The 26,896-nt window shown below is 36.8% G+C and overlaps 1 protein-coding gene across 6 annotated transcripts in view; it reads right to left on the bottom strand.

The window, feature by feature from the left end:
• The window catches only part of plxnb2b (plexin b2b), a 523,354-nt gene that overhangs the window by 88,738 nt on the left and 407,720 nt on the right, over positions 1-26,896 (bottom strand). For all 6 annotated transcript variants that reach the window (XM_061969610.2, XM_061969615.2, XM_061969611.2 and 3 more), the window contains 5 exons: positions 23,496-23,662; positions 21,505-21,653; positions 17,573-17,684; positions 9,190-9,326; positions 4,950-5,132 (listed from right to left, as the gene is read on the bottom strand). In XM_061969610.2, coding sequence (XP_061825594.1) covers positions 4,950-5,132; positions 9,190-9,326; positions 17,573-17,684; positions 21,505-21,653; positions 23,496-23,662 — 748 coding nt within the window. The remainder of the gene's footprint in view (positions 1-4,949; positions 5,133-9,189; positions 9,327-17,572; positions 17,685-21,504; positions 21,654-23,495; positions 23,663-26,896) is intronic.

The following is a 26,896-nucleotide window of genomic DNA, read 5'->3' as shown; positions in this document are numbered from 1 at the left end:
AAAACAACATTTTATAGTGTTCATAAACTCCATTTTATCAATTAAACCTATAATTAAACAATGTTGTGCACCCTATTGGACATTTCCCCAAAAATGTAAAAACATTGTTTATCAAAGACAATTAAAACAACATTTTATAGTGTTCGCAAAATGCATTTGATCAATTAAACCTATAATTAAAGAATGTTGTCCACCCTAGTGGACATTTCCCCAACTGTGTAAAAACATTGTTTGTTAAAGACAATTAAAAACAACATTTTATAGTGTTCGCAAAATGCATTTTATCCATTACACCTATAATCAAAGTGGACATTTCCCCAATTCCTTGAAAAATGTATGTTTTTAGAAAAAATTAAGTAAAATCTTTTCCGGCTTAGATTAATACAAACACTACAAAAACTGAAGTAGGAATTCATGTATCACAGGGTTGAAATGTTGGTTGTTGGTGTGTGTTATACTTGCCGTATTGTTGTTTAGACTAAGCTCATGAGCAATATTATGCTGACTGAGTTTGCTCTTTACCACTATTACTGTAACTATAACACTGGTTCTGTTGCTGTTGTGTTGTGCAATATACTTTTTCATAAACAAAAATGTGCCCAATAGGTTTCCTTTCCACTTTCTGAAAGACTCCAAATCATTATTCAAGTAAGAAAATAAGTATACAAAATTATCAGCCTCTCTTAATTAACGCCTTGTTCCCCTACGCTTTAGAGAAATAAACTTCCTGATTATCATTTTTGGTCCGATCTAGATTTGACATCTACGGTAAGAGGGACAAGCAGTAGAAAATGGATGGATGTGACTACATAATGCTACCAGTGATGGTAAAGAGGACAAATATGATGATAACCATAGAACCAGAAATGGAACTTAATACATTATATGAAAGCTTCTGGCTTTTCAATACAATACATTGAATTTAATACAAATCAATAAAAACAAATAGCAGATTCTAACATAAATAAACTTTTTATATACATAGGAGCAAAAGCTATAAAATGCCAGTAGGTGACAATATTGCCCTGCAAACACAATGACGTCCCTGAAAGGTTAGTAGTTTTACTTTAAACGTGTTAAAATGTGTCTTCCAAACAGTTAAAGATTTTACTATGGCAACAGCTTAACACTGGAACGGATTAATTCAATTTACATAGTCTTCTATGAATTTTTAAGACGTGAAATTAAAAACTAGGACGTCGTCCCAAGTCGTCAGATTTTGCACATTGCTGGTAATTAAATGGGCCGTTCGTAACTCGCTCAAAGTTTTTTTAACCCAAAAATATAACAATAACACCATAACACCAACATTAACGCAACATATTGTGAGTAACATGATCACGGTTATTACCATCACGATAATGCTGAATTTACTTATACACACGCTAAAATATTTTAACCAAGCTTATAGAAACAATATATAAATAAAAGCACAGTTGATGTGCACAATGGAATAGCTTAGTTGCTCAATGTGCAATTGGCAGCACTATGGGCGCTCGCAGATAGCTAGCAATTAGAGCTTTTGGCTTACTTCTCCAGGAAAATAGCACAGGCATGTGATTTGAACTAAATGAAAAAGACTGAAAATAAGCTGGGGGTCTGGGGTCTTTTTTGTCAATAATAACGTGAGTCCAAATACACAAATTTACGGTAGCTGTAAATGACACTAAAAGTGTACATAATAATCCACATGATATTAGTACATCATTTGAGGGAAATAGAAGGGGGCACATGTTATGCACTGCTAAGGTATTATGTTTCAATATTACTAACTTGTTTTGTCATTAATAACATGAGTCCAAATTCACATGTTTTGTACAATGCCAAGTCTGTACATATAATCCACATGATGTTAGTACGTAGCTTGAGGAAAATAACACATTTTCTGGCATAAATGTGTGTTTTTTTGTTTTGTTTTTAACATGGAATTGAGTCTACCCAGTAGTGTTTCTTCCCATTATATTGGTGTTACTTTTTAAACTATCAGAAGATAAAATCAATAATAAACCAATTTACAGAATGTTAATAATGTCATTTGCAGAACATACTGAAGGTAGGCTGACCAACCGCTTTGCAGCGTGACACCGTATACAATAGAGAAGCTTGTGAATACAAGTACAACACCTAATGTACAGATGACCAAAAGCATTTATTCGGGTAGGAATGTCACATGTTGCACCGACAACATTTTTGACAATCAAAGCATGATCGTACAAACCCCGTTTCCATATGAGTTGGGAAATTGTGTTAGATGTAAATATAAACGGAATACAATGATTTGCAAATCTTTTTCTACCCATATTCAATTGAATGCACTACAAAGACAAGATATTTGATGTTCAAACTCATAAACTTTTTTTTTTTTTTTTGCAAATAATAATTAACTTATAATTTCATGGCTGCAACACATGCCAAAGTAGTTGGGAAAGGGCATGTTCACCACTGTGTTACATGGCCTTTCCTTTTAACAACACTCAGTAAACGTTTGGGAACTGAGGAGACACATTTTTTAAGCTTCTCAGGTGGAATTCTTTCCCATTCTTGCTTGATGTACAGCTTAAGTTGTTCAACATTCTGGGGGTCTCCGTTGTGGTATTTTAGGCTTCATAATGCGCCACACATTTTCAATGGGAGACAGGTCTGGATTACAGGCAGGCCACTCTAGTACCCGCACTCTTTTACTATGAAGCCATGTTGATGTAACACGTGGCTTGGCATTGTCTTGCTGAAATAAGCAAGACATGGTAACGTTGCTTGGATGGCAACATATGTTGCTCCAAAACCTGTATGTACCTTTCAGCATTAATGGCGCCTTCACAGATGTATAAGTTACCCATGTCTTGGGCACTAATACACCCCCATACCATCACAGATGCTGGCTTTTCAACTTTGCGCCTATAACAATCCAGATGGTTCTTTTCGTCTTTGGTCCGGAGGACACGACGTCCACAGTTTCCAAAAATAATTTGAAATGTGGACTCGTCAGACCACAGAACACTTTTCCACTTTGTATCAGTCCATCTTAGATGAGCTCAGGCCCAGCGAAGCCGACGGCGTTTCTGGGTGTTGTTGATAAATGGTTTTCGCCTTGCATAGGAGAGTTTTAACTTGCACTTACAGATGTAGCGACCAACTGTAGTTACTGACAGTGGGTTTCTAAAGTGTTCCTGAGCCCATGTGGTGATATCCTTTAAACACTGATGTCGCTTGTTGATGCAGTACAGCCTGAGGGATCGAAAGTCACGGGCTTAGCTGCTTACGTGCAGTGATTTCTCCAGATTCTCTGAACCCTTTCATGATATTACTGACCGTCTATGGTGAAATCCCTAAATTCCTTGCAATAGCTGGTTGAGAAAGGTTTTTCTTAAACTGTTCAACAATTTGCTCACACATTTGTTGACAAAGTGGTGACCCTCGCCCCATCCTTGTTTGTGAATGACTGAGCATTTCATGGAATCTACTTTTATACCCAATCATGGCACCCACCTGTTCCCAATTTGCCTGTGCACCTGTGGTATGTTCCAAATAAGTGTTTGATGAGCATTCCTCAACTTTATCAGTATTTATTGCCACCTTTCCCAACTTCTTTGTCACGTGTTGCTGGCATCAAATTCTAAAGTTAATGATTATTTGCAAAAAAAAAAAAATGTTTATCAGTTTGAACAGCAAATATGTTGTCTTTGTAGCATATTCAACTGAATATGGGTTGAAAATGATTTGCAAATCATTGTATTCCGTTTATATTTACATCTAACACAATTTCCCAACTCATATGAAAACGGGGTTTGTATTAATCCACTTTTTGTATCATTGACATCGCTGATAACACGGCGTCTGAACAAGGAACGGAGCTCGCCCCCACGCGCGCTCCCGTGGCAGGTGATACAAAATATTTCCGGGATACAAAATTTCGACCAACACCGGAATGGATTATAAAAGAACTTACTCATTATGGAAAAAAACGTTGTCGTTGGCAGGTATAGCAAAGAGACGGTTCAAGATTTTAACACACATTGTACAGTACAGGCCAAACGTTTGGACACACCTTCTCGGTATAGCTCGGTTGGTAGAGCGGCCGTGCCAGCAACTTGAGGGTTGCAGGTTCGATCCCCGCTTCCGCCATCCTAGTCACTGCTGCTGTGTCCTTGGGCAAGACACTTTACCCACCTGCTCCCAGTGCCACCCACACTGGTTTAAATGTAACTTAGATATTGGGTTTCACTATGTAAAAGCGCTTTGAGTCACTAGAGAAAAGCGCTATATAAATATAATTCACTTCACTTCACACTTCTCATTGAAAACCGCTTCAAGTGACTACCTCTTGAAAAGCTCATTGAGAGAATGCCAAGAGTGTACAAAGCAGTAATCAGAGCAAAGGGTGGCTATTTTGAAGAAACTAGAATATAAAACATGCTTTCAGTTATTTCCACTTTTTTTTGTTAAGTACATAACTCCACATGTGTTCATTCATAGTTGTGATGCCTTCAGTGACAATCTACAATGTAAACAGTCATGAAAATTAAGAAAACGCTTTGAATGAGAAGGTGTGTCCAAACCTTTGGTCTGTATCAAAGGTCGAAAAAAATGAAGAAAAAACGGAAAATAATGTTTTATATTTTTACAGAAATAAAAAAGACGGATTTCCGACCTTAGAGGGAAAATTCACGTGCTTGTTAGCAGAATCACCAGTTTATTGAAGTGTTGTTATCAATTACGGTTTTATGGTCATTTTATTGCAAAATGGTAATACTAACCATCAGGAGTTTCACCTCGGTTTATCATTAGTACCGGTAATTGTTACATTATTACGTGCTGAAAGCGGGAAGAGGTCCACTTACAAAACTCTGGAAAGTTAGTGTGTAAAGCTTGCAAGACCGCCCCTTAAATAACTCCCCTTGATAACAAACTTAGTAGTAGTGAAGTACAGTCGATTGTTGTGTGGCACTGACCAGACAAAGCTTGCTTTGGGCTGATGGTCCAGCACGGTCGGGTTCTCCAAGAACTGGAAGGCACTGGGGACTGAGGTCAAGGTGCTCGTCCCATACTTCACGGTGACGGAGAGGGGGTCAGAGGGCACCTTATCAGCTCGATACTCTCCTGTCCTGCAGGTGATTTTTTCTCCAAAGTGCTCCCTGCCGACACCAGGACAAAACAAAAATCAGAGGTGGCGGCAAAGGAGAGAGGTTGTGGCAGGGCGGCGGCGGCCTGACAGCTTGTTAAATCCCAGCTTTCCTGCACCTCTTGCTCGTTATTTCTTAGTTTTTGGCTGTTACCTCCACCTAAAATGTCACCAAGCACTGGTGTCGTCTAGGGGCGTCATTACACCATTAAGGCTTGTTTTCTGATGACGTTTCGCCAACAGTTAAACAGTTAAAGCAAATAAAAACTTTGTAATATGCATGACAGACCAGTAGGTGACGCTGTCTTGTCATTCCTGCTTTAGAAATGCTTGAAATAGCCGTCATGTGGTTTTAGATGTAGATGGCAATACTTAATGACACAGTAGAGGTGGAGTACTGACAATGCCGGACTATAAGCTGCTACTTTTTTCCTACGCTTTGAACCCTGCGACCGGTGCGGCTAATTAATGGATTTTTCTTCGCTAATGGCGATAATGCAAATAGTTTTCACAGAACACAAGTGTGTTATTGATTGTGCTTTGGCGCCATGTTTTGGACGAGTTTGCTCACTGCAGGTGCTGTGGGGTGAATGTGTAGAGCAGTGGTTTTAAAACAATTTCACCAAATACCACCTCAGAAAAAACTTTTTAACTATGACCAACATTAAAATACAGGAGCGTAGTGGGCCCAAATATTCATTAAAAACTAGGCAGAGGTTTTATTGAACACATGTTTTCAATAATTTTGGCCACACACCGTTTGAACAGAAACAGTGTGTTTGAATATAGGAAAATAAAACCTTGTACCGTATTTTCCGCACTATAAGGCGCACTGGATTATAAGGCGCACCTTCAGAATGGCCTATTTTAAAACTTTGTTCATATATAAGGCGCACCGCATTATAAGGCGCATAGAATAGACGCTACAGTAGAGGCTGGGGTTACGTTATGCATCCATTAGATGGAGCTGCGCTAAAGGGAATGTCAACAAAACAAATAGTGATTGTACTGACACTTCTAATTCATCTGTTCAACAACCGACTGTTTGAGTTTGTCCTCCAACTGTGGCTATCTCGCTTTGTTCCCTCGGAAACTCTGTTTAGTCTTCTTTACTCGGCGCAGGTCATCATGTTGCTTCCTCCACTTCTGCACCATTGATTCGTTAATGTTAAATTCTCTCGCTGCTGCTCTATTCCCGTGTTCTACTGCGTGACTGATCGCCTTGAGTTTAAACTCTGCGTCGTAAGCGTGTCTCTTAATAGGAGCCATTTTTAGGTCTTTACATAAAGTTTAGGTCTCGCAACTACGGGACTTCATTTTCCCCTGTAGAAGAAGTTCTTCTTCTACGGTAAGCAGCCGTCGACTTTATTTTCCTCCGTAGAATAAGAAATTCTTCTTCTACGGTAAGCAGCCGCAGACTTCATTTTACACCGTAGAAGAAGAAGCGCTTCTTCTTCTACGGTAAGCAGCCGTAGAAGGGGGAAAATGAAGTCGGCATAGTTACCGTAGTTGCGAGACCTGTTGTGGCTCAATATAGGTCCATATATAAGGCGCACCGGATTATAAGGCGCACTGTCAGCTTTTGAGGAAATTGGAGGTTTTTAGGTGCGCCTTATAGTGCGGAAAATACGGTACTTAAATCGAGTGATTCCTAGGCGTACTACTAGATAGAGCACGGGTACCACTAGTGGTACATGTACAACAGTTTCAGAAAACCTGGTCTACAGTATTTCCTTCTGTTTAGTGCTTTAAACCGGAATTATAAGTGCCCTTCCGTCTTCGAGTCATCCATGGCGTTTCTACTCGTATGGATTCTTCAGTCATCACTCCAAGCAACATTTGTAAGTTTTACAATACACTTAAAACTATTCATTCTTACTAAACCGGCCCATGTGTGATGTCTGTAGGAGTGTTTTCAAGCATATTTATAATGTAATCAAGCGAGCAACGTTAGCATTGGCTAATATGCTAACACGTTTACAAGTCTCTGTGTTAGTACTATTACATTTCAATTGCATTCTTTTCGTATCGTTTCAGTTTCACATATTCTTCAGTAAATTCACCAAAATGTCACTGTGGAGTTATTGAGTCTGTTTGGCTGATTGGACCGCTGGCTTCCGCAGCTAGTGAGTCCATGACGATGACTTTTGTTTTGTTTGATCAGCTGTTTTACTGCCGTGTGACAGACACCGTTTGGAAACAATTAAGGTATGTAAATAAACATTTAGAAAACCTTTCTGTGTAAACAACTCATTTCACAATGTATATATCTGCGCCTTATAGTTCTCTGCGGCTCATGCATGTAGAAATATTTTCTTCTTTTAAAATTTAGTGGGTGCGGCTTATATACCGGAAAACACGGTAAATGTATACATTGACAATGATGGCGTTGTCCACCATATTCGGGGGGCGGGGTTAAGGGGGGAGGAGTATATTTATAGCTAGAATTCACTGAAATTCAAGTATTTCTTATATATATATATATATATATATATATATATATATATATATATACACAGTAGTACAGTACACAGTAATGAACTTCCACTTGAACGTGGTGACATTCACACTCCACAAAATGGCCCCAAATGCAAGCGCAACAGACAAGTGTGACGACTCACTAAAAGACAGGATTTGATCTCATTAAGAACATTTCTTTGACTATGTTTACACTGCAGGCCATAGTGACCCAAAATCTGATTTTTTGGAGATCTGATTTTTATCAGACTCCAGTGTAAACGCGCACAAGCCCCAATGTGGCCCCAATGCGGCCTCCACGTCACTTGCATGCACACTTCGATAATGTGAAAGCAAAGGAAGTTGACCGGGAGGAAGTCGCTACTACTACAAAATAAAATTGAAGTTGCAACACCTTAAAAATTAGTGTTTTTTTATGTAAAAGTAATATTAAGTATGAATTGATGTACAGTACAGGCCAAAAGTTTGGACACACCTTCTCAGTCAAAGTGTTTTCTTTGTTTTCATGACTGTTTACATTGTAGATTGTCACTGAAGGCATCAAAACTATGAATGAACACATGTGGAGTTATGTACTTAACAAAAAAAGGGGAAATAACTGAAAACATGTTTTATATTCTAGTTTCTTCAAAATAGCCGCCCTTTGCTGTGATTACTGCTTTGCACACTCTTGGCATTCTCTCGATGAGCTTCAAGAGGTAGTCACCTGAAATGGTTTTCACTTCACAGGTGTCCTTGAAGCTCATGGAGAGAATGCCAAGAGGGTGCAAAGCAGTAATCAGAGCAATGGGCGGCTATTTTGAAGAAACTAGAATATAAAACATATTTTCAGTTATTTCCCCTTTTTTTGTTAAGTACATAACCCCACATGTGTTCATTCATAGATTTGACGCCTTCAGTGACAATCTACAATGAAAATAAAGAAAACCCATTGAATGAGAAGGTGTGTCCAAACTTTTGGCCTGTACTGTATATAGTGTAATATATTTGGGAGGGTTGTCATTTTTTAATGGCTGTTAAGTAGAGGAGACACGGACATCAGCGTGGATCTACGGGATACTTATTTTTCAACTCACATGTAAGAAAATACGCCACAACGTCAATTTGGGTCTTTCAACAATGGGTATATTCATATATTACATATAGACTATTATTTGTGCAGTATTGACAAGTGATGCACCGAAAATGTGGTCGTCTTAAATAAAAACCGAAACTGAATGATGAAATATCCATTTCCGCTGGCGGCTGCGTCTTTCCGGCGCAGACGAGTGACATAGCTTGCCCAAAGCTGGCGAGAAAATCACATTCGGGTCACATTGCGTTTAGACTGAAGTCACATTTGAAAAGATCAGATTACAATCGGATTCAGGACTACCTCCTGATGTGTCCTGAATCCGATGCCAAAAGATCAGATTTGAAGCACTTTGGAGCGTTTAGGCTGGCAAAAAAAAAGATCAGATCTGCGTCACCCGAGGGTAAAGAAAAATCAGATTTGGCGTGCAGTGTAAAGGAGGCCATTATGACATTTCATTTGTGTGAAGTCGGCAGAATGTTGAATGCATCCTGTAAGACGATTAGCCGGGGATCCTTACACAGTGCAACCCACTCCTCCAACAGTGATATGGATGTCCTCTTTACTGCCGGTGTCCAAAAAGCTTCCAGTGATGGTAATGAGGGTTCCCCCAGCTTTAGGACCTCGGCTCGGCGTAACCGCTTCAGGAATCGGGTCCTGGCGATGTGAGATGAGGGATAAAGGAAATGAGATGAAACATATATATATATATATATACACACAATTTATGCTTAGCCACCTTCAGCACACACTCACACAGACAGACACACGCACACACACACGCACACACACGCACACACACGCACACACACACACACACACACACACACGCACACACACACACACACACACACACACACACACACACGACAAGTAGCCTAAAGGCAAACACTTGTTGGTACACATGTGAACAAGATCCACATTCCCATCTCGCCTCCTTGATCTTCCCCCTCATCATGAGACTCCAACAAGAAGCACATCTGCCTCAATTTGCTGAGCAAACACTTAAGGCGGAGCACTCCCCTGTGGGGAAGCTTTAGAGATATGAAAGGCGAGTTAAAACGCTGGGCTGCCTCTTAGAGTATTACAGAGAAAAGAGGTCGAGTGCGAGGCATCTGCGACGGAAAGAATGTGGCTTCTTCTACGTTTTTGATTGATTGATTGAAACTTTTATTAGTAGATTGCACAGTTCAGTACATATTCCGTACAATTGACCACTAAGTGGTAACACCCGAATAAGTTTTTCAACTTGTTTATGTCGGGGTCCACGTAAATCAATTCATGGTACGCATTGTACTGCATTAACCACAGCGTCTTGTCCTCGGAAATCAATTTGTTTGGCAAAAGTAGGACTTCTATAAAGGTTGGCAATCATGGTGATGTAGCTACCAAAGAAAAACTGTGACATTAAGACGCATATAACAATTTTGGACATGTTGAGAGTAGGGCTGTCCCGATACCAAAACGTATTTTGATACTTTTCTAAATAAAGGGGACCACAAAAAATGGCATTATTGGTTTCATTTTAACAAATAATCTTAGGGTATATTAAACATATGTTTCTTATTGCTATTTAGTCCAAACAAAGGGTCCTAATTAGTCTGCTGGTGTATGCAGTAACATATTGTGTCATTTATCATGTCAACATTATAAAGGACAAGCTGTAAAAAATGATTATTAATCCACTTGTTCATTTACTGTTAATATCTGATTATTTTCTGTTTTTAACATGTTCTATCTACACTTCTGTTAAAATGTAATAATCACTTATTCTTCTGTTGTTTGATACTTTACATTAGTTTTGGATGATACCACAAATTTAGGTATCGATCCGATATCAAGTAGTTACAGGATCATACATTGGTCATATTCAAAGTCCTCGTGTGTCCAGGGACATATTTCCTGAGTTTATAAACATGATATGAATTTAAAAAAAATAGTAGTAGTATCGACTAGATACGCTATTGTACTTGGTATCATTACAGTGGATGTCAGGTGTAGATCCACTTATGGCATTTGTTTACATTGTGATGCCGGTGAGCTATCGTATCCTCCTACGGCAGACCTGGGCAAATTAAGGCCCGGGGGCCACATGCGGCCCGTTAAGCTTTTCAATCTGGCCCGCCGGACATTTCCAAATAATTTTTTTACATCTTTAAGATGGAAACTGTAGCTGCCATTATGATGTGCAGTGATGTTTTCAAATTACCATAAGTCTTGAACTACACAAAGTATTTCAATGGTTGGAATCGGTGCTTTAGCATAATTTCACCAAAACACCAAAACAATTCCCGAACGAGGCCACCGCTGCTGCTCACTGCTCCCCTCACTTCCCAGGGGGTGGAGCAAGGGTATGGGTCAAATGCAGAAGGTAATTTCACCACACCTAATGTGTGTGTAACTATCAGTGGTACTTCAACTTTAACTTTAATATACTAGTTACTATGTTAATCTAATTAGTTACTATGGTACTCTAAGTCACAGCAGCTCAGACAAGGCACCAAGCAGTGTGGGTGGGGTGCGTTTCCACTGAGTGTTTCCAGAGCAGCCAGCCTGAAATGCGTGTGTCAGGGACAGACACGGAAGGAGATTTTTTACAACAAAGTTCTGAAGTTTAGTGATGAATCAGATTGTAGGAGGGTTTTTTTTTTTACCCTTTGCATTTATATTTCGTTGTGTTTGTTGTATTTTTGTTGCATTTCGCTTGATTGTAAAATATGTCAATCGAGAGGGGACGTGACATTCATATGTCAATATTCAGTGTTTTATCAGTCATAGTTAATATTGTAAACCCCACATTCTTTATTTTCACGTACATTCTGGGTGTCTCATTCAGTAAAAAAAAGTTGAAATTCCATTCCGTTTTTAAGGTGGTCTGTCATAAGGTTTTTAGCATTCAATCAGACATTATTGTGAGGTTTTGTAGTAGTGTTCCTAAAAATAGATATACCGGCCCCCAGACACATTACTTCCTCTAAATTTGGCCCCCGAGTCAAAATAATTGCCCAGGTCTGTCCTACAGTGTGCAGTGAAGCATGTTTAGCTATTCCTCGTCCTGCAGGGATAATGATACTTGTAAGAAACGTACTTTATTTGTCACCGTGGAGACAAGTATTTTGTGATTTAGAAGTATACACTGCAGACTGCGGATGGATGTTAGCTAGCCATGTCGTAAAGCACCTCTTCCTGAGGGCGTTTCAGTGTTATAGCTTCACCTTTATTGTTAGTTTTTAAGCAAAAATGTGTCCATTCTCCCTTTCTAGTCTCCACACTGTGTCTGCTTGTAAGTAAGGGGCGGTATAGCTCGGTTGGTAGAGCGGCCGTGCCAGCAACTTGAGGGTTCCAGGTTCGATTCCCGCTTCCGCCATCCTAGTCACTGCCGTTGTGTCCTTGGGCAAGACACTTTACCCACCTGCTCCCAGTGCCACCCACATTGGTCTAAATGTAACTTAGATATTGAGTTTGACTATGTAAAGCGCTTTGAGTCACTAGAGAAAAGCGCTATATAAATATAATTCACTTCACTACTCCGTGATTGTGCGCTGCCGAACATGCTCCTCGTAAAACCAGCAATGTCATCATGTGACGACGACGCGCCGTCATGCCCATTAGAAATAAAAAATACTTTTCAAACAGAGTATAGTACCGTTTTTGATTCATTAGTATCACAATACTATACCAGTACTGGTATACCGTACAACCCTAGTTGAGATGTTATCTACTGTTATAAACAGTGTTCGTATTAACATTGTTACTTTTACTAGTAACGAGTAATCTAATCAATTACTTTTAGGTTCTTTACAACGGCGTTAGCTCGACATAACGTGGCACACTACTTTTAATGTTGTTTTAGGTCGACAACAAGACAGCGTCATAAGCTAATGCAGGAAATATCTTTTTACTGGTGAAAGCATCAAGCAGCTCTAAAATTAACTTGATATCAAACAGGAAGTGGTACCATCACGCTGTGACAGAGCAGACAACAACATACGCTCACGTACACAATGGGAATATTGAACAACAAATCAATGATTGGAGTGACAAACTTTCCACCCAAACAATACCCCGTTTGTTGACAAGAAGATATGACAGCCATGGAAGCACATTTAATCTGTTTATGAAGCAGAGGTAACACAGTCCGGTAAAAAGATTCAAAAATGCCGCTGCTAACTGTTAATTCGTTGAAACCCTCTGACGTCACGTTGCTAGGCAACAACAAGCCTTTTAAAGGCACAGACCCCGCACACTATGCCCTAATATTAAACATCTCTCAAATGCATAAGCCAGATATTTAAAGTTTTTAGTTTTTTTTAAGTAACGTATAAATTACTTTCCCTAGTAATTAATTACATTTATTAAAGAGTAATTCTGTTAGCAATTCAATTACTTTTTTTGTAATTTTCAGAACACTGGTTATCATCACATCAAATTGAACATGATCCAAATAAAACTTTATGCGCACAAAATATGTACAGTATATACATGTACTGTATATTTTTCTGAGCGATTTTAGCTTTTGGCTATGTCAAAGAGCTAAACCTTGCATGAAGAAGAGAAATGTACGGTTGTAGGACTTGTCTCATTTGCAAGACATTTTTTTCTCCTCATAAAATTCTGACTTTGTCATGAAACTTTTACATGTTATATTTCATATTATTGGTATTTTTGTTGTAACCCTTTTCCACCGTAGGAACTTTTTCAGGAATGTTTCCACTTAAATAAAGTTCTCCCTGTGTTTCCACCAAAAACTACCTGGGTAGATTTAGTTCTTCAAGAACCTTTCAGAGTTCGTCCTAGCTAGGTGGGACTTTTCCTAGCTACCCTGAACTTTTTGGGGGGCGGGCTGTGCTGATTCGTTGAACACTGTTTTGGGGGCGTTCCCGAAAACCTATTTTTCAAACACATCACCGCCATTGTGGAGGCTTGTTTATTTCTTATTTCTTGTGTATTTCTATGACAACAAACTTGACAACGGAGAGAAAGAAGAACAAACGGAACTTTCGACTTGCAGGAACTTTTGTGGGACATCTTTGTGCTGAAGAACGCTGATCAGTGGGACTATATTGCATTGTTTTTACACAGCAGTAGTCTTTAAACTATATGTAGTTTATTGTTGTTTATTAGTTTTACAAATTTCATTTCTATACACGGAGCTACAAGAAGTGGACGGACTCTTTTAAACGTATTTACAGCAGAGTATGAAACGGCGGCATCAGCTGCTTACTACTCGGACTTTGTTGGATAAATGTGAAATAAAGGAGGCAGCACATGAGTGGAAGGAAGGTACCGGTATATAACATCAAATGTTCACTATTTACTTTAATACATGCTGTAAAAGTAGTCAGTGACACTCCATTTGTGTCGTTATTAGCCTCAACCCCAATCAACAGAATGCTAATGCTAACAAGTTAACGCTAAAGCAGATGTGTTTGTGTTGTCGCCTGAAGATAAACACTGACATTATTTATATATTGTTATTTACAGATAAACACTGACATTTATTATTTATATATTGTTATTTACAGATAAACACTGACATTATTTATATATTGTTATTTACAGATAAACACTGACATTTATTATGTATATATTGTTATTTACAGATAAACACTGACATTATTTATATACTGTTATTTACAGATAAACACTGACATTTATTATTTATATATTGTTATTTACAGATAAACACTGACATTATTTATATATTGTTATTTACAGATAAACACTGACATTTATTATTTATATATTGTTATTTACAGAAAAACACTGACATTTACTATTTATATACTGTTATTTACAGATAATCAGTGACATGTATTATTTATATAGTTATTTACAGATAAACACTAACATTTATTATTTATATATTGTTATTTACAGATAAACACTGACATGTATTATTTATATATTGTTATTTACAGATAAACACTGACATTTATTATTTATATAATTGTATTTATATATAAATAATACATGTTAGTAATAAATAATAAATGTTTATATATTGTTATTTAGGGCAGCACGGTGGGACACTGACATCTACTATTTATATACTGTTATTTACAGATAATCAGTGACATGTATTATTTATATATTGTTATTTACAGATAACACAAACATTTATTATTTATATATTATTATTTACAGATAAACACTGAGATGTATTATTTATATATTGTTATTTACAGATAAACACTGACATTTATTTATATAATGTTGTTTGTATATAAATAATACATGTCAGTAATAAATAATAAATGTTTATACATTGTTATTTAGGGCAGCACGGTGATACAGGGGTTAGTGCGTGTGCCTCACAATACGAAGGTCCTGGGTTCAATCCTGGGCTCGGGATCTTTCTGTGTGGAGTTTGCATGTTTTCGCCGTGACTGCGTGGGTTCCCTCCGGGTACTCCCACCTCCAAAGACATGCACCTGAGGATAGGCCCCTCCCACCTCCAAAAACATGCACCTGATAGGTTGATTGGCAACACTAAATTGGCCCTAATGTGTGAATGTGAGTGTGAATGTTGTCTGTCTATCTGTGTTGGCCCTGCGATGAGGTGGTGACTTGTCCAGGGTGTACGCCGCCTTCCGCCCGAATGCGGCTGTAATAGGCTCCAGCACCCCCCGCGACCTCGAACGGGACAAGCGGTAGAAAATGGATGGATGAATGGTTATTGTTATTTACAGATAAACACTAACATGTATTATTTGTATATTGTTATTTACAGACAAACACTGCTGTATTATTTATTTATAGTTATTTACAGATAAACACTGACATGTATTATTTATATATTGTTATTTACAGATAAACACTGACATATATTATTTATATATTGTTATTAACAGATAACACTGACATGTATTATTTATATATTGTTATTTACAGATAGACACTGACATGCATTATTTATATATTGTTATTTACAGATAAACACTGACATGTATTATTTATATATTGTTATTTACAGATATACACTGACATGTATTATTTATATATTGTTATTTACAGATAAACTCTGACATTTATTATTTATATATTGTTATTTACAGCTGAAATGGACCAAAATGAACCACCTGACCCTCATGAATTAATCATTTACTGAGAGGACGACTTTCTGAATGTTGAACATTGCGGACAAAAGCCTGACTTTATATGATCAATTCGGTACATTTTTTTAAATAAATCATATAGTTTTGTATAGGGCTGCAACTAACGATTAATTTGATAATCGATTAATCTGTCAATTATTACTTCGATTAATCGATTAATAATCGGATAAAAGAGACAAACTACATTTCTATCCTTTCCAGTATTTTATTGAAAAAAAAACCCAGCATACTGGCACCATACTTATTTTGATTATTGTTTCTCAGCTGTTTGTACATGTTGCAGTTTATACAGGTTTATAAAACATTTAATTTTTTATTTTATTTTTTAATTAAAAAAATTAAATTAAATTAAAATTGCCTCTGCGCTTGCGCATAGCATAGATCCAACGAATCGATGACTAAATTAGTCGCCAACTATTTTTATAATCGATTTTAATCGATTAATTGTTGCAGCCCTAGTTTTGTATATTATTGCTTTGTATTTCAATTACTTGCTTTTTAGTAAAATAACTGTGACCTAATATTGTCTGTTTATTGACATGGTGTCAGTGTAGAAATATAGTAAAACACATACGTCATCAAACTGATTTGTATAAACTACCTGAACTGTGAAATGTGGTTGAAACACAAACCACACAAACTTCTAAAGGAACACATAGATCCAGGGACCAGAGGTTTTCCCTTAATACTTAAACATCATTTTTGTAAAATGTATTCATTATTTTCTCAAAATGTGAAATTGTTTTCTCGTAATATTATGACTGTTTTCTTAATATAATAATATATAAATGGTTAACCGTTAATAAAAATAGATGTAAAAATATGTATAAAGTGTTTTTGTTTTTTTATATTTCACCTTTAGTCTTACAATGTAATGATTGTTTTCTCATAATATTGTCAATATCTTTATAATTTGCGATTTAATCATATATAAACTACCAGCATTTAGTAAAAACAATTATTTAGTTTTTACATATGCTCACATCTTTATTTGTACCTACATTTCAACTTTATTGTGAAGTGGTATATATTTATATAGCGCTTTTCTCTAGTGGCTCAAAGTGCTTTACATATTGTATTCCCATACAGTACATTTTTTTCTCGTAATATGACTGTTTTACCATAATAGTTCTTACATATTGTACTGTATTTGTATAATATGACATTTAACAATGTATAAATTATCAGCATTTATTTTAAACAATACTAACTTTTATTCGTATGTTTACAACTTAATTTTCCCTAATATTTCAACCTTATTCCAATATTTTTTACTTTTTTTTGTAATATTACAACACTATCAACCTAATATTTTAGCTTTGTTCTGCTAATATTACAACTTTGTTCCGGTAATTATATCAAATGTTTGTCCATTTGTTTAGAGCATGATTTTCCAAAAAACGATTCTTGTATAAAACATTTTTTTTGTATTTCTCATGAAATAACAGCTTGATTCTTTAAACATTTCAACCTCATCTTTGAAAAATTATACTGTATTTCTAATAAAACGATGCCTTCATTCTGCTAATATTTGGAACTATTATTGGAATTGTAAAACACAATCCACAGACTTCTATGACTTTATTGTGGTATTACTTAATTTTGTTTTAGACCTGATACTCCTTAGTAGAAAGGGCCTAACAGTTAGTGGTTAGATTTGGCGTGATATTCACAGCCGAATCGAGGTCTCTCAGGCTGACTTTTTATATATATTGTATTTGTGTTAAATCTTTCCATGCATCAGGAAAGAGAAAGGGTTTTCAAGAAGAGATTTACTGTATTTACCCTGTAGGTGAAGAACATGGAGGATGTTCCTTTCTTTCCACCTTTGACTTCCACATCCACTTGGCCCCACAACGCGTTGCCGGGGGTAATGGGGCCGATCACACATACCACACTGAGGGGAGGATAAAACATGGATTAAAATATTTAACAACAATTTTATTTCATGTTATTTTTTCCCCTGTACTTTTACCCATCTATTGATAGACATTCTCTATTTTTTTTTTTACTCCCGATGAGGTAACATTTCAACACTTCTTCCAACTCTTGCATGTTGAATTGTGCAAACGCGTCATCATATTGTGACCTAAATGGACACATTCAAGCGTTTAAGGTGAAAGATATTTGTAAAAATTAACTGGGTGTGTCGTTAACTCGCCGTGGGGCCATGTCGAGACAACAGTGGGCAAACGAACGCCTCAAAAAGCGCCTGATTTAGGAGTGGAAAACATTTCATAAATCCAGAGCCGTCTCTCGGCGTGCAGATGGCGGGGGCAAGAATTGGTCATAAAGGCGTCTCCATCCCCGGCAGATGTCGACAGTTTCTGTCAAGCGGCTGCCAGGCAATAATGTGACTGTTTACGCTTTCACGGCCCATTTGTACTCAAACGGACGCCTGCTCGAACACCCTTGTGACTGCAAAGCGTTCAGCGTTTCTTTGCAGCCAATTAAAGCACCTTGGGGATGCGATCCGTGGCATTATAACGAGCACCAGCGCCTGGCTTAAGCACAAGGCGATCCATCATTTTTCCCGTAGCACGCTGAAAGCGTATCTGCAAGTTTGCAGCTGCTTGGAAGGCAAAAAAGGCCGTGATTCATCACCGATCAAAGAGAAATGATTGATCGACCACGTATGTTTACAGTCTCTCTTTGTTAGCATGCTGCTGCTATGTGAGGACATTGGGTGCAGTTTGTTAGCATTTGATTCCAGGCAGCTATAATGACTCGACGGAGGTGAAAGTACACCAAAGGATCGTAACCCTTCATGTTCAAAATGATATTTGGATTAATGGCTTTCTTTTTTAAAATTTTTTATTTGCCCACCAGATGTTGCAATGTTTTCCCATTCAAAGCGTGCAGAAATAAATATGTGCATATTTTACTATTGTTTTGCTTCTGAAATGTTACAGTAAGTCAATGTCTCTATTGATGTTTGCAATAGTGTACATCCTGCCATAATGCCTCACGACAATTTTTGTGGTGTTTTGTTTTATTTCCCGCCCAGCCCAGCGTTTTTAATTTTGTTTCCATTTCCTGTTTTTTTTTTGCCACTACTTTTGCTGTCTGAGCGCTGATTGGCAATCAGGTAACAGTCGTTACTGGTTGCCAGAGTGGGTGGTTTTTATGCCTTATGAGCTTGGTGTGTCCCTGCTGCCCCTATGCTTCTTTGACAGTTCAGTCCTTTTTGTGCACTTGCCTGTTGCACTATTTTTTTTTTTGTTATTTGATACATTTTACTTGCACTTTGCTTGCCGTCTCTATTCCTGGGGTCACGGCCAACACAATCGTAACACATCCCCCTAAAACCAGCATCCTCCGGAGTGGACTTTTTTTTACAATCCCCGTTTCCATATGAGTTGGGAAATTGTGTATGTAAATATGAACAGAATACAATAATTTGCAAATCCTTTTCAACCCATATTCAATTGAATGCACTACAAAGACAAGATATTTGATGTTCAAACTCAAACTTTATTATTTTTTTGCAAATAATAATTAACTTAGAATTTCATGGCTGCAACACGTGCCAAAGTAGTTGGGAAAGGGCATGTTCACCACTGTGTTACATAGCCTTTCCTTTTAACAACACTCAGTAAACGTTTGGGAACTGAGGAGACACATTTTTTAAGCTTCTCAGGTGGAATTCTTTCCCATTCTTGCTTGATGTACAGCTTAAGTTGTTCAACAGTCCGGGGGTCTCCGTTGTGGTATTTTACGCTTCATAATGCGCCACACATAGTCTAGTACCCGCACTCTTTTACTATGAAGCCACATTGATGTAACACGTGGCTTGGCATTGTCTTGCTGAAATAAGCAGGGGTGTCCATGGTAACGTTGCTTGGATGGCAACATATGTTGCTCCAAAACCTGTATGTACCTTTCAGCATTAATGGTGCCTTCACAGATGTGTAAGTTACCCATGCCTTGGGCATTAATACACCCCCATACCATCACAGATGCTGGCTTTTCAACTTTGCGCCTATAACAATCTGGATGGTTCTTTTCTTCACGACGTCCACAGTTTCCAAAAACAATTTGAAATGTGGACTCGTCAGACCACAGAACACTTTTCCACTTTGTATCAGTCTATCTTAGATGAGCTCAGGCCCAGCCAAGCCAATGGCGTTTCTGGGTGTTGTTGATAAACGGTTTTCGCCTTGCATAGGAGAGTTTTAACTTGCACTTACAGATGTAGCGACCAACTGTAGTTACTGACAGTGGGTTTCTGAAGTGTTCCTGAGCCCATGTGGTGATATCCTTTACACACTGATGTCGCTTGTTGATGCAGTACAGCCTGAGGGATCAAAGGTCACGGGTTTAGCTGCTTACATGCAGTGATTTCTCCAGATTCTCTGAATCCTTTGATGATATTATGGACCGTAGATGGTGAAATCCCAAAATTCCTTGCAATAGCTGGTTGAGAAAGGTTTTTCTTAAACTGTTCAACAATTTGCTCACACATTTGTTGACAAAGTGGTGACCCTTTCATGGAATCTACTTTTATACCCAATCATGGCACCCACCTGTTCCCAATTTGCCTGTTCACCTGTGGGATGTTCCAAATAAGTGTTTGATGAGCATTCCTCAACTTTATCAGTATTTATTGCCACCTTTCCCAACTTCTTTGTCACGTGTTGCTGGCATCAAATTCTAAAGTTAATGATTATTTGCAAAAAAAAAAATGTTTATCAGTTTGAACATCAAATATGTTGTCTTTGTAGCATATTCAACTGCATATGGGTTGAAAATGATTTGCAAATCATTGTATTCCGTTTATATTTACATCTAACACAATTTCCCATCTCAAATGGAAACGGGGTTTGTACATTACATGTAACGGTGGTTCTTTGGTCAAAATGTTGCATAGGTTATGTTTTGCAGACCATCTTCAAGTCGCTTTCTGTCTTCAGGATGCGCCGTTAATTATGTTGAATAAAGATTGTTCGCCGGCGTGGGTAAAAAGTCTAGATTGATTGTCATAAAAGCAGTCCCAGAGAAGCAACAAAGAGTATTTGTAGTTATGTTGTTATAATAAACTATACATTGAATGATAGTTAATATTAGTAACAAACCTCTGCCAAATTGCTATCATTAGCTGACAAAATCATAACGTGTGTGTGTGTGTGTGTGTGTGTGTTACATGGGGCCTAGTTTACGTGCTCAAATCTCGAAATTGAGAGCCCTCTAGACAGCCGCTTAAGGTTGCAAACATCCCCTTTAAAGGGTTGAAAAATACAAAATAAATTGAATCATGTTATTAAATGTTTTTGTCATTAGAATTAAATGTGTGTGTACATTGTAAGAAGCTTTTAAGGGTTAGTAATGGATTGTTTGGAAATTTACAGCAGATAGTTGAAAAAAAAAATGCCCCAACATCTGATAAATGTGTTGCAAGTGAAATACAAGGAAGTGCACAATCCTAATGTTTCTCAAATAGTGTTCATTCATTCAACTGCAGAGAGTAGCAGGCATATTTATTTGAAGTAGGATGTCCTTTTAAAAGAAGGCTTTTAATTGTAAAAGGGACAAGGAGACATCGTAACTTCCTTGTTTGTGACTACTGTACGTGCCCTTTATTATTATTTCTGATGAATAATACAGTTGAAAGTGGGACTGGTAGTACGCTAATTCTTTGTTGTACTTATGTTTAGGAGTGCGACCAGAGCCAAAGTTACACCACATTATATATTTTTGTTTTACGTATCTTCTCTTACCTGGTGGACACAGAGTACTTGTCCTGCTGATGAACACAAGGCTCCCCAACCACAGTGATGCGTTTAATGTCCTCCTTGCGGATTCCCAGATTGGAGCCGCGGATGGTGACGGCGATGCCACCCTCTCGGGGGCCATAGCGAGGGAGGATCTGGGTTTAGGGAGTGTAATGGTAGATGAAAGGAGGTAGTGGGTTCGACATTTACAAGAACAGATAAAAGTGCTTCATTTGGTCAAGTGTGACGCTAGAACACAGGTGTTAAACTCAAGGCCTGGGGGCCAGATCTGGCCCACGACATAATTTTATCACACCTGGAAATGATATGTCAATAAAGTACTTAATATTTTCTCATTGAATGTAATTGATTTTTTTCATTTTGACAGAAAAAATATATGTACTGCTTGAAATTGCATACATTTTAAACTTTAATAGTATCCAATATTGCAACAAATATTACAGAATATAATCATACTTTCCAAAAATGTTTTCATTTTCTCTCTCTAAAAAAAATATATATATACTTTACAGCAAATGACAATAAATGTTACGTTGCTCTGTACAGCATATTACTGTAAATTGATAAAAACTACTACTGTTTCTTGCGTTAAAATTCTGTTGACTGAGCTGCCAGTTTTTGACTGTAAAATCTATGGTTGTTGTTTTTAACACATTTGTTTTTACGGTAGAAAAACTGTCAGCTAAGTTGTCAGAATAAAAAAAGAATGTGGACTGTTTTTCCATTAACAATATAATGTTGTAAAATCCAATGTAAATTTAACACAAAAATTCTGGCAACTAAGCTGCCAGCTTTTTCCGTAAACCCCCCCAAAAATCAGTGGTACTGTTTTTCCATTTACTGTAAAATGTTTAAAAACAAAAAAACCCCACTATATTTTACAGTAACATTTTGTAAATGTAAAGTTTTTACTGTAAAATCGAAAGTCTGATTAAAACAATTTATATAATTAATAATTAAATCCAGAGGCATATTCATACATTATTCGCTGTTACAAGCGGCCCTCTGATGGCAGCCATAACTGCCATGTGGCCGTCAATGAAAACCAGTTTGATATCCCTGCGCTAGAACCTTTACATCAGTTACACTCACCGGCCATAACATTAGGCACACCTGCACAATACAAGAAATGTATCAAACATTTTAATCTGAGAGGTAGAGCAGCGTTGAATTTCACCGAGAGTGGCTTTTTTGGACAATGTGTTAGAGTTTATAATTACAACAAAAAATCCACATACTCAAATCATAAAAAATAACAAAAATGTAATATTAATACAAAAAAATAGGCTGAATATAAGACAGTTTAATTAAAAATATTCCAAGTATAATATAAAATAAATTATATATATATATATATATATATATATATATATATATATATATATATATATATATATATATATATATATAATTTATTTTGTGTGTGTGTTTATATACCGTATATTGGAGCTGAATAATGTTGCCGTATTTAAAATATATATACATTTTTAATAGAGCTCTTGTTTTGTCTCTCATTAAAGTGTGCAGTAAAGCTATATTACAGTTAAACATTAAACCGGAAGAAAAAAAAAAAACATTATAAAAGTCAGTATGATGTAGTTTTTCTTTCACGTATTAAAAATGAATAAAAAAGCAAACAGTAGTAAAACTCCTGCATAAAATACAAGCCCATTGTCGTGTTTAGCTTTTACTGACTCAGATGTTTAATAACAGCTCCTTGGAGTATTAGAAAAGTTTTAACTAACGAATGAAAAAAAAAAAAAAAGTCAGTTTGAAGTCTGACTTTCACGCAATCAATGATGGACTTGCTTCTATATGACCAAAGTGTAGAACAAATTGATCGAGTGTGCATGCGAGTCCTCAAGGAGAAACACACTTCTGCTTTTGTGGAAGGACAAAATAGTATTTAATAAACTGCTCCGATCAATAAGCCAATCTTCTTCTCATTACTAATCGCACATTTAAAGCAAACTCACATCAGTGATTTTGGGGGCGGGACACTCTGCGTTGGCGGCATCGGGAGTGCACAGCTTCTCGTAGACACAGGCCTTGAGTTTGTGGCACCACACACACGTGTACTTGGAGTCGGCGTTCTTACACAAACTGCAGTCCTCTCTGCCCACCGAGCAGTTGTACAGGGTGACTACATGGGAAGAAGCAGAATAACAATAAGTGCACAATAGACCTACTTGACACGTCGTATCTTAAATAGCAGTGGAATTCGGTATTTGATCAGGAAAACTATGTTCATAAAGCCGCACACAACCATAGTCGTGCAGAACCGAGGTTCAGGGAGCATCTAAGGATTAACTCCAGTCTTGTTTGGCTTTCTCTTTCACTTCACAGGGTTGTTAAAGGGGAACTGCACTTTTTGGGGAATTTTGCCTGCTGTTCACAATCATTATGAGAGACAAGAACACACATCTTTTTTATTGGCTTTTAAAGATGATAAAAAACACTTTCACGATGTGGCTAATAGGAGTGACTGTTGTAGCCTTCAAAGTCTCTAAAACAACTTTAAAACCCTCCATCAACATTTTATTTTATATTGCAAGTATATAGTGGTTAGAGTGTCCGCGCTGAGATCGGTAGGTTGTGAGTTCAAACCAAAGACAATAAAAATGGGACCCATTACCTCCCTGCTTGGCACTCAGCATCAAGGGTTGGAATTGGAGGTTAAATCACCAAAAATGATTCCCGGGCGCGGCACCACTGCTGCTCACTGCTCCCCTCACCTCCCAGGGGGTGAACAAGGGGATGGGTCAAATGCAGAGAATAATTTCACCACACCTAGCGTGTGTGTGACAATCATTGGTACTTTAACTTTTTATATATATATATATATATATATATATATATATATATATATATATATATATATATATATATATATATATATATATATATATATATATATATATATATATATGTATGATGTAGTAACAGACAGCTTCAAAACAATATGTAATATGTACAATATACACACTGCAAGTATATATATAATGTAGTAACAGACACCTTCATAACAATTAGTAATATGTACAATATACACACTGCAAGTATATATATATAATGTAGTAACAGACACCCTCATAACACTATGTAATATGTACAATATACACACTGCAAGTATATATATATATATATATAATGTAGTAACATACACCTTCATAACAATATGTAATATGTACAATATACACACGTCAAGTATATATATATATATATATATATATATATATATATATATATATATATATATATATATATATATATATATATACACAGTATAATGTAGTAACAGACACCTTCATAAAAATATGTAATATGTACAATATACACATACACACTGCAAGTATATATATAATGTAGTAACAGACACCTTCATAATGATATGTAATATATTTTATATACACACTGCAAGTATATACATAATGTAGTAACAGACACCTTCATAACAATATTTAATATGTTTTATATACACACTGCAAGTATATATATATATATAATGTAGTAACAGACACCCTCATAACAATATGTAATATATACAATATACACACTGCAAGTATATATAAAATGTAGTAACAGACACCTTCATAACAATATGTAATATATACAATATACACACTGCAAGTATATATATAATGTAGTAACAGACACCTTCATAACAATATGTAATATGTTCAGTATTTACTGTATTTTGATCATTTTAATCAGTAGCGAGACTTCCTTCTTTGGCACTTTTATTTCCGTTTCCATAGCAGTGTACGTCCGACTTCGGGCATCTATTGTCTGTTTGTACTTCCACAAACAAAAATGCGAGTGTGTGTTCTAATCATGTCAGACTTGGTAACAGACAACGAAGACGACTATTTTTGGACAAATGAGGATTTATAACCTTTTATTTTTGAAGCTGAATATACGGAGGATGAACTGTTGCTTGTAGAAGCGAGCACGAAGAAGAGGGTAACATGTTTGAGCAGACAAAAGCCCAGAGAGTGATGTCGGTGCGATTTGGTCACGTTGCAAGTCTGGAACTTTTGAGCCAAGCTAAGCCGAATTATTGGAGTGTTTAGCCAAATCAACTGGAAACGTCCCCGGCTAGTTGGACCATCGGACAACTGTCCATCCAGTGAGTCACGAAACTATTGATCATGATACATGCAGCACATCACTGTACACTACAGTACATACACTGTCTGGCTATCTGTGTACAAACAAAGCATGAAATAATACTTTACAGATACTGTAATATGATTGTTCATGTTTTTCACTCAGTACAGGTTATTGTCCTATTGCATTGTGTTGACGTAAAAGGTAGCTTATCTTGTGCCATAGTTAGCTTCTACGGATAATATCGAAGCACCCCGATGTGTTACGACGCTAGAAAAAGAGTTCCTCAGTGTTCACTCTTACAATAACAATGTTGCTACAGTTTGGTTATTATACAAGTTACAGAACATAAATGAGGTATTGTTGACGATTTTTGAATGCATTATTTGTGATTTTATTTAGAGGTAGAATGGATTGCTCCCATTAGCTGCATTGCTAGCCACCAAAAACGAGCCATTTTTTTATATGTTAGAAAGCAAAAAAAACAAAAACCTTTTGTCTTCTTGTCTCTCATAATGATTGTGAACAATAGGCACAATTCCAAAAAAAGTGCAATTCCCCTTTAAACGAAAAAACATGGAGAACTCATTCAAATTCATCATTTAAGTGAAGACAGCAAGTTATGTTGTTTTTTTCACTTTATTATTACGAGCAGTGGTTGTATGACAGTTAAGATCCTTTTATTTATTTTTTTCTATCCAAAAAAAAGTTTGGAAAAACTTTCTAAATTCAAACTAATCAAAAGTAAACCGGCATCCCAGAATAAATCTAGTGTTTCCCATAAATATATTTACACACTTGTGGTAGGCTGCCACAAGTAAAACAATTTTGAAAAAAATTAAAACAATTTTTTTGGTTTGTTTTTCGATATGATACATTAAAATCTCATTTAGTAAACGTTTGTACAAATTTGAAAGAATCGCAACATCTGTCAGTTGTATGTTCGCGTTAAAGGGCCCCTTATTACGCACAACCAACTTCCCTTGTCACTGTGTTTTGTGTGATTAGGATCACCTCCCCAAGTTTCTTGAATTTAACTTGTGGGCCGCCAGTTGAATAGCCCAGATGATAATAAAGAGAGAACCTAAGATGGAACCTTGAGGTACACCACAAGTAAAACTTAAGAAGTTGAACAAATGACTACTGACTGCATGTAAAGTAAACAAGCTACAGCAACACCTTAGTTACATAAATCACATTACAATGTGTAACTGCCAAAAGGGAGAGGACTCAAAGGGGTGCCTTGAGGAACGCCTCAGTTATGTAA

The sequence above is a fragment of the Nerophis lumbriciformis genome, linkage group LG10 (genome assembly GCF_033978685.3).
Source record: "Nerophis lumbriciformis linkage group LG10, RoL_Nlum_v2.1, whole genome shotgun sequence".
Taxonomy (NCBI): Eukaryota; Metazoa; Chordata; class Actinopteri; order Syngnathiformes; family Syngnathidae; genus Nerophis; species Nerophis lumbriciformis.
The sequence above is the reverse complement of the archived record's forward strand: the minus strand, read 5'-3'. Positions and strand labels throughout refer to the sequence as shown.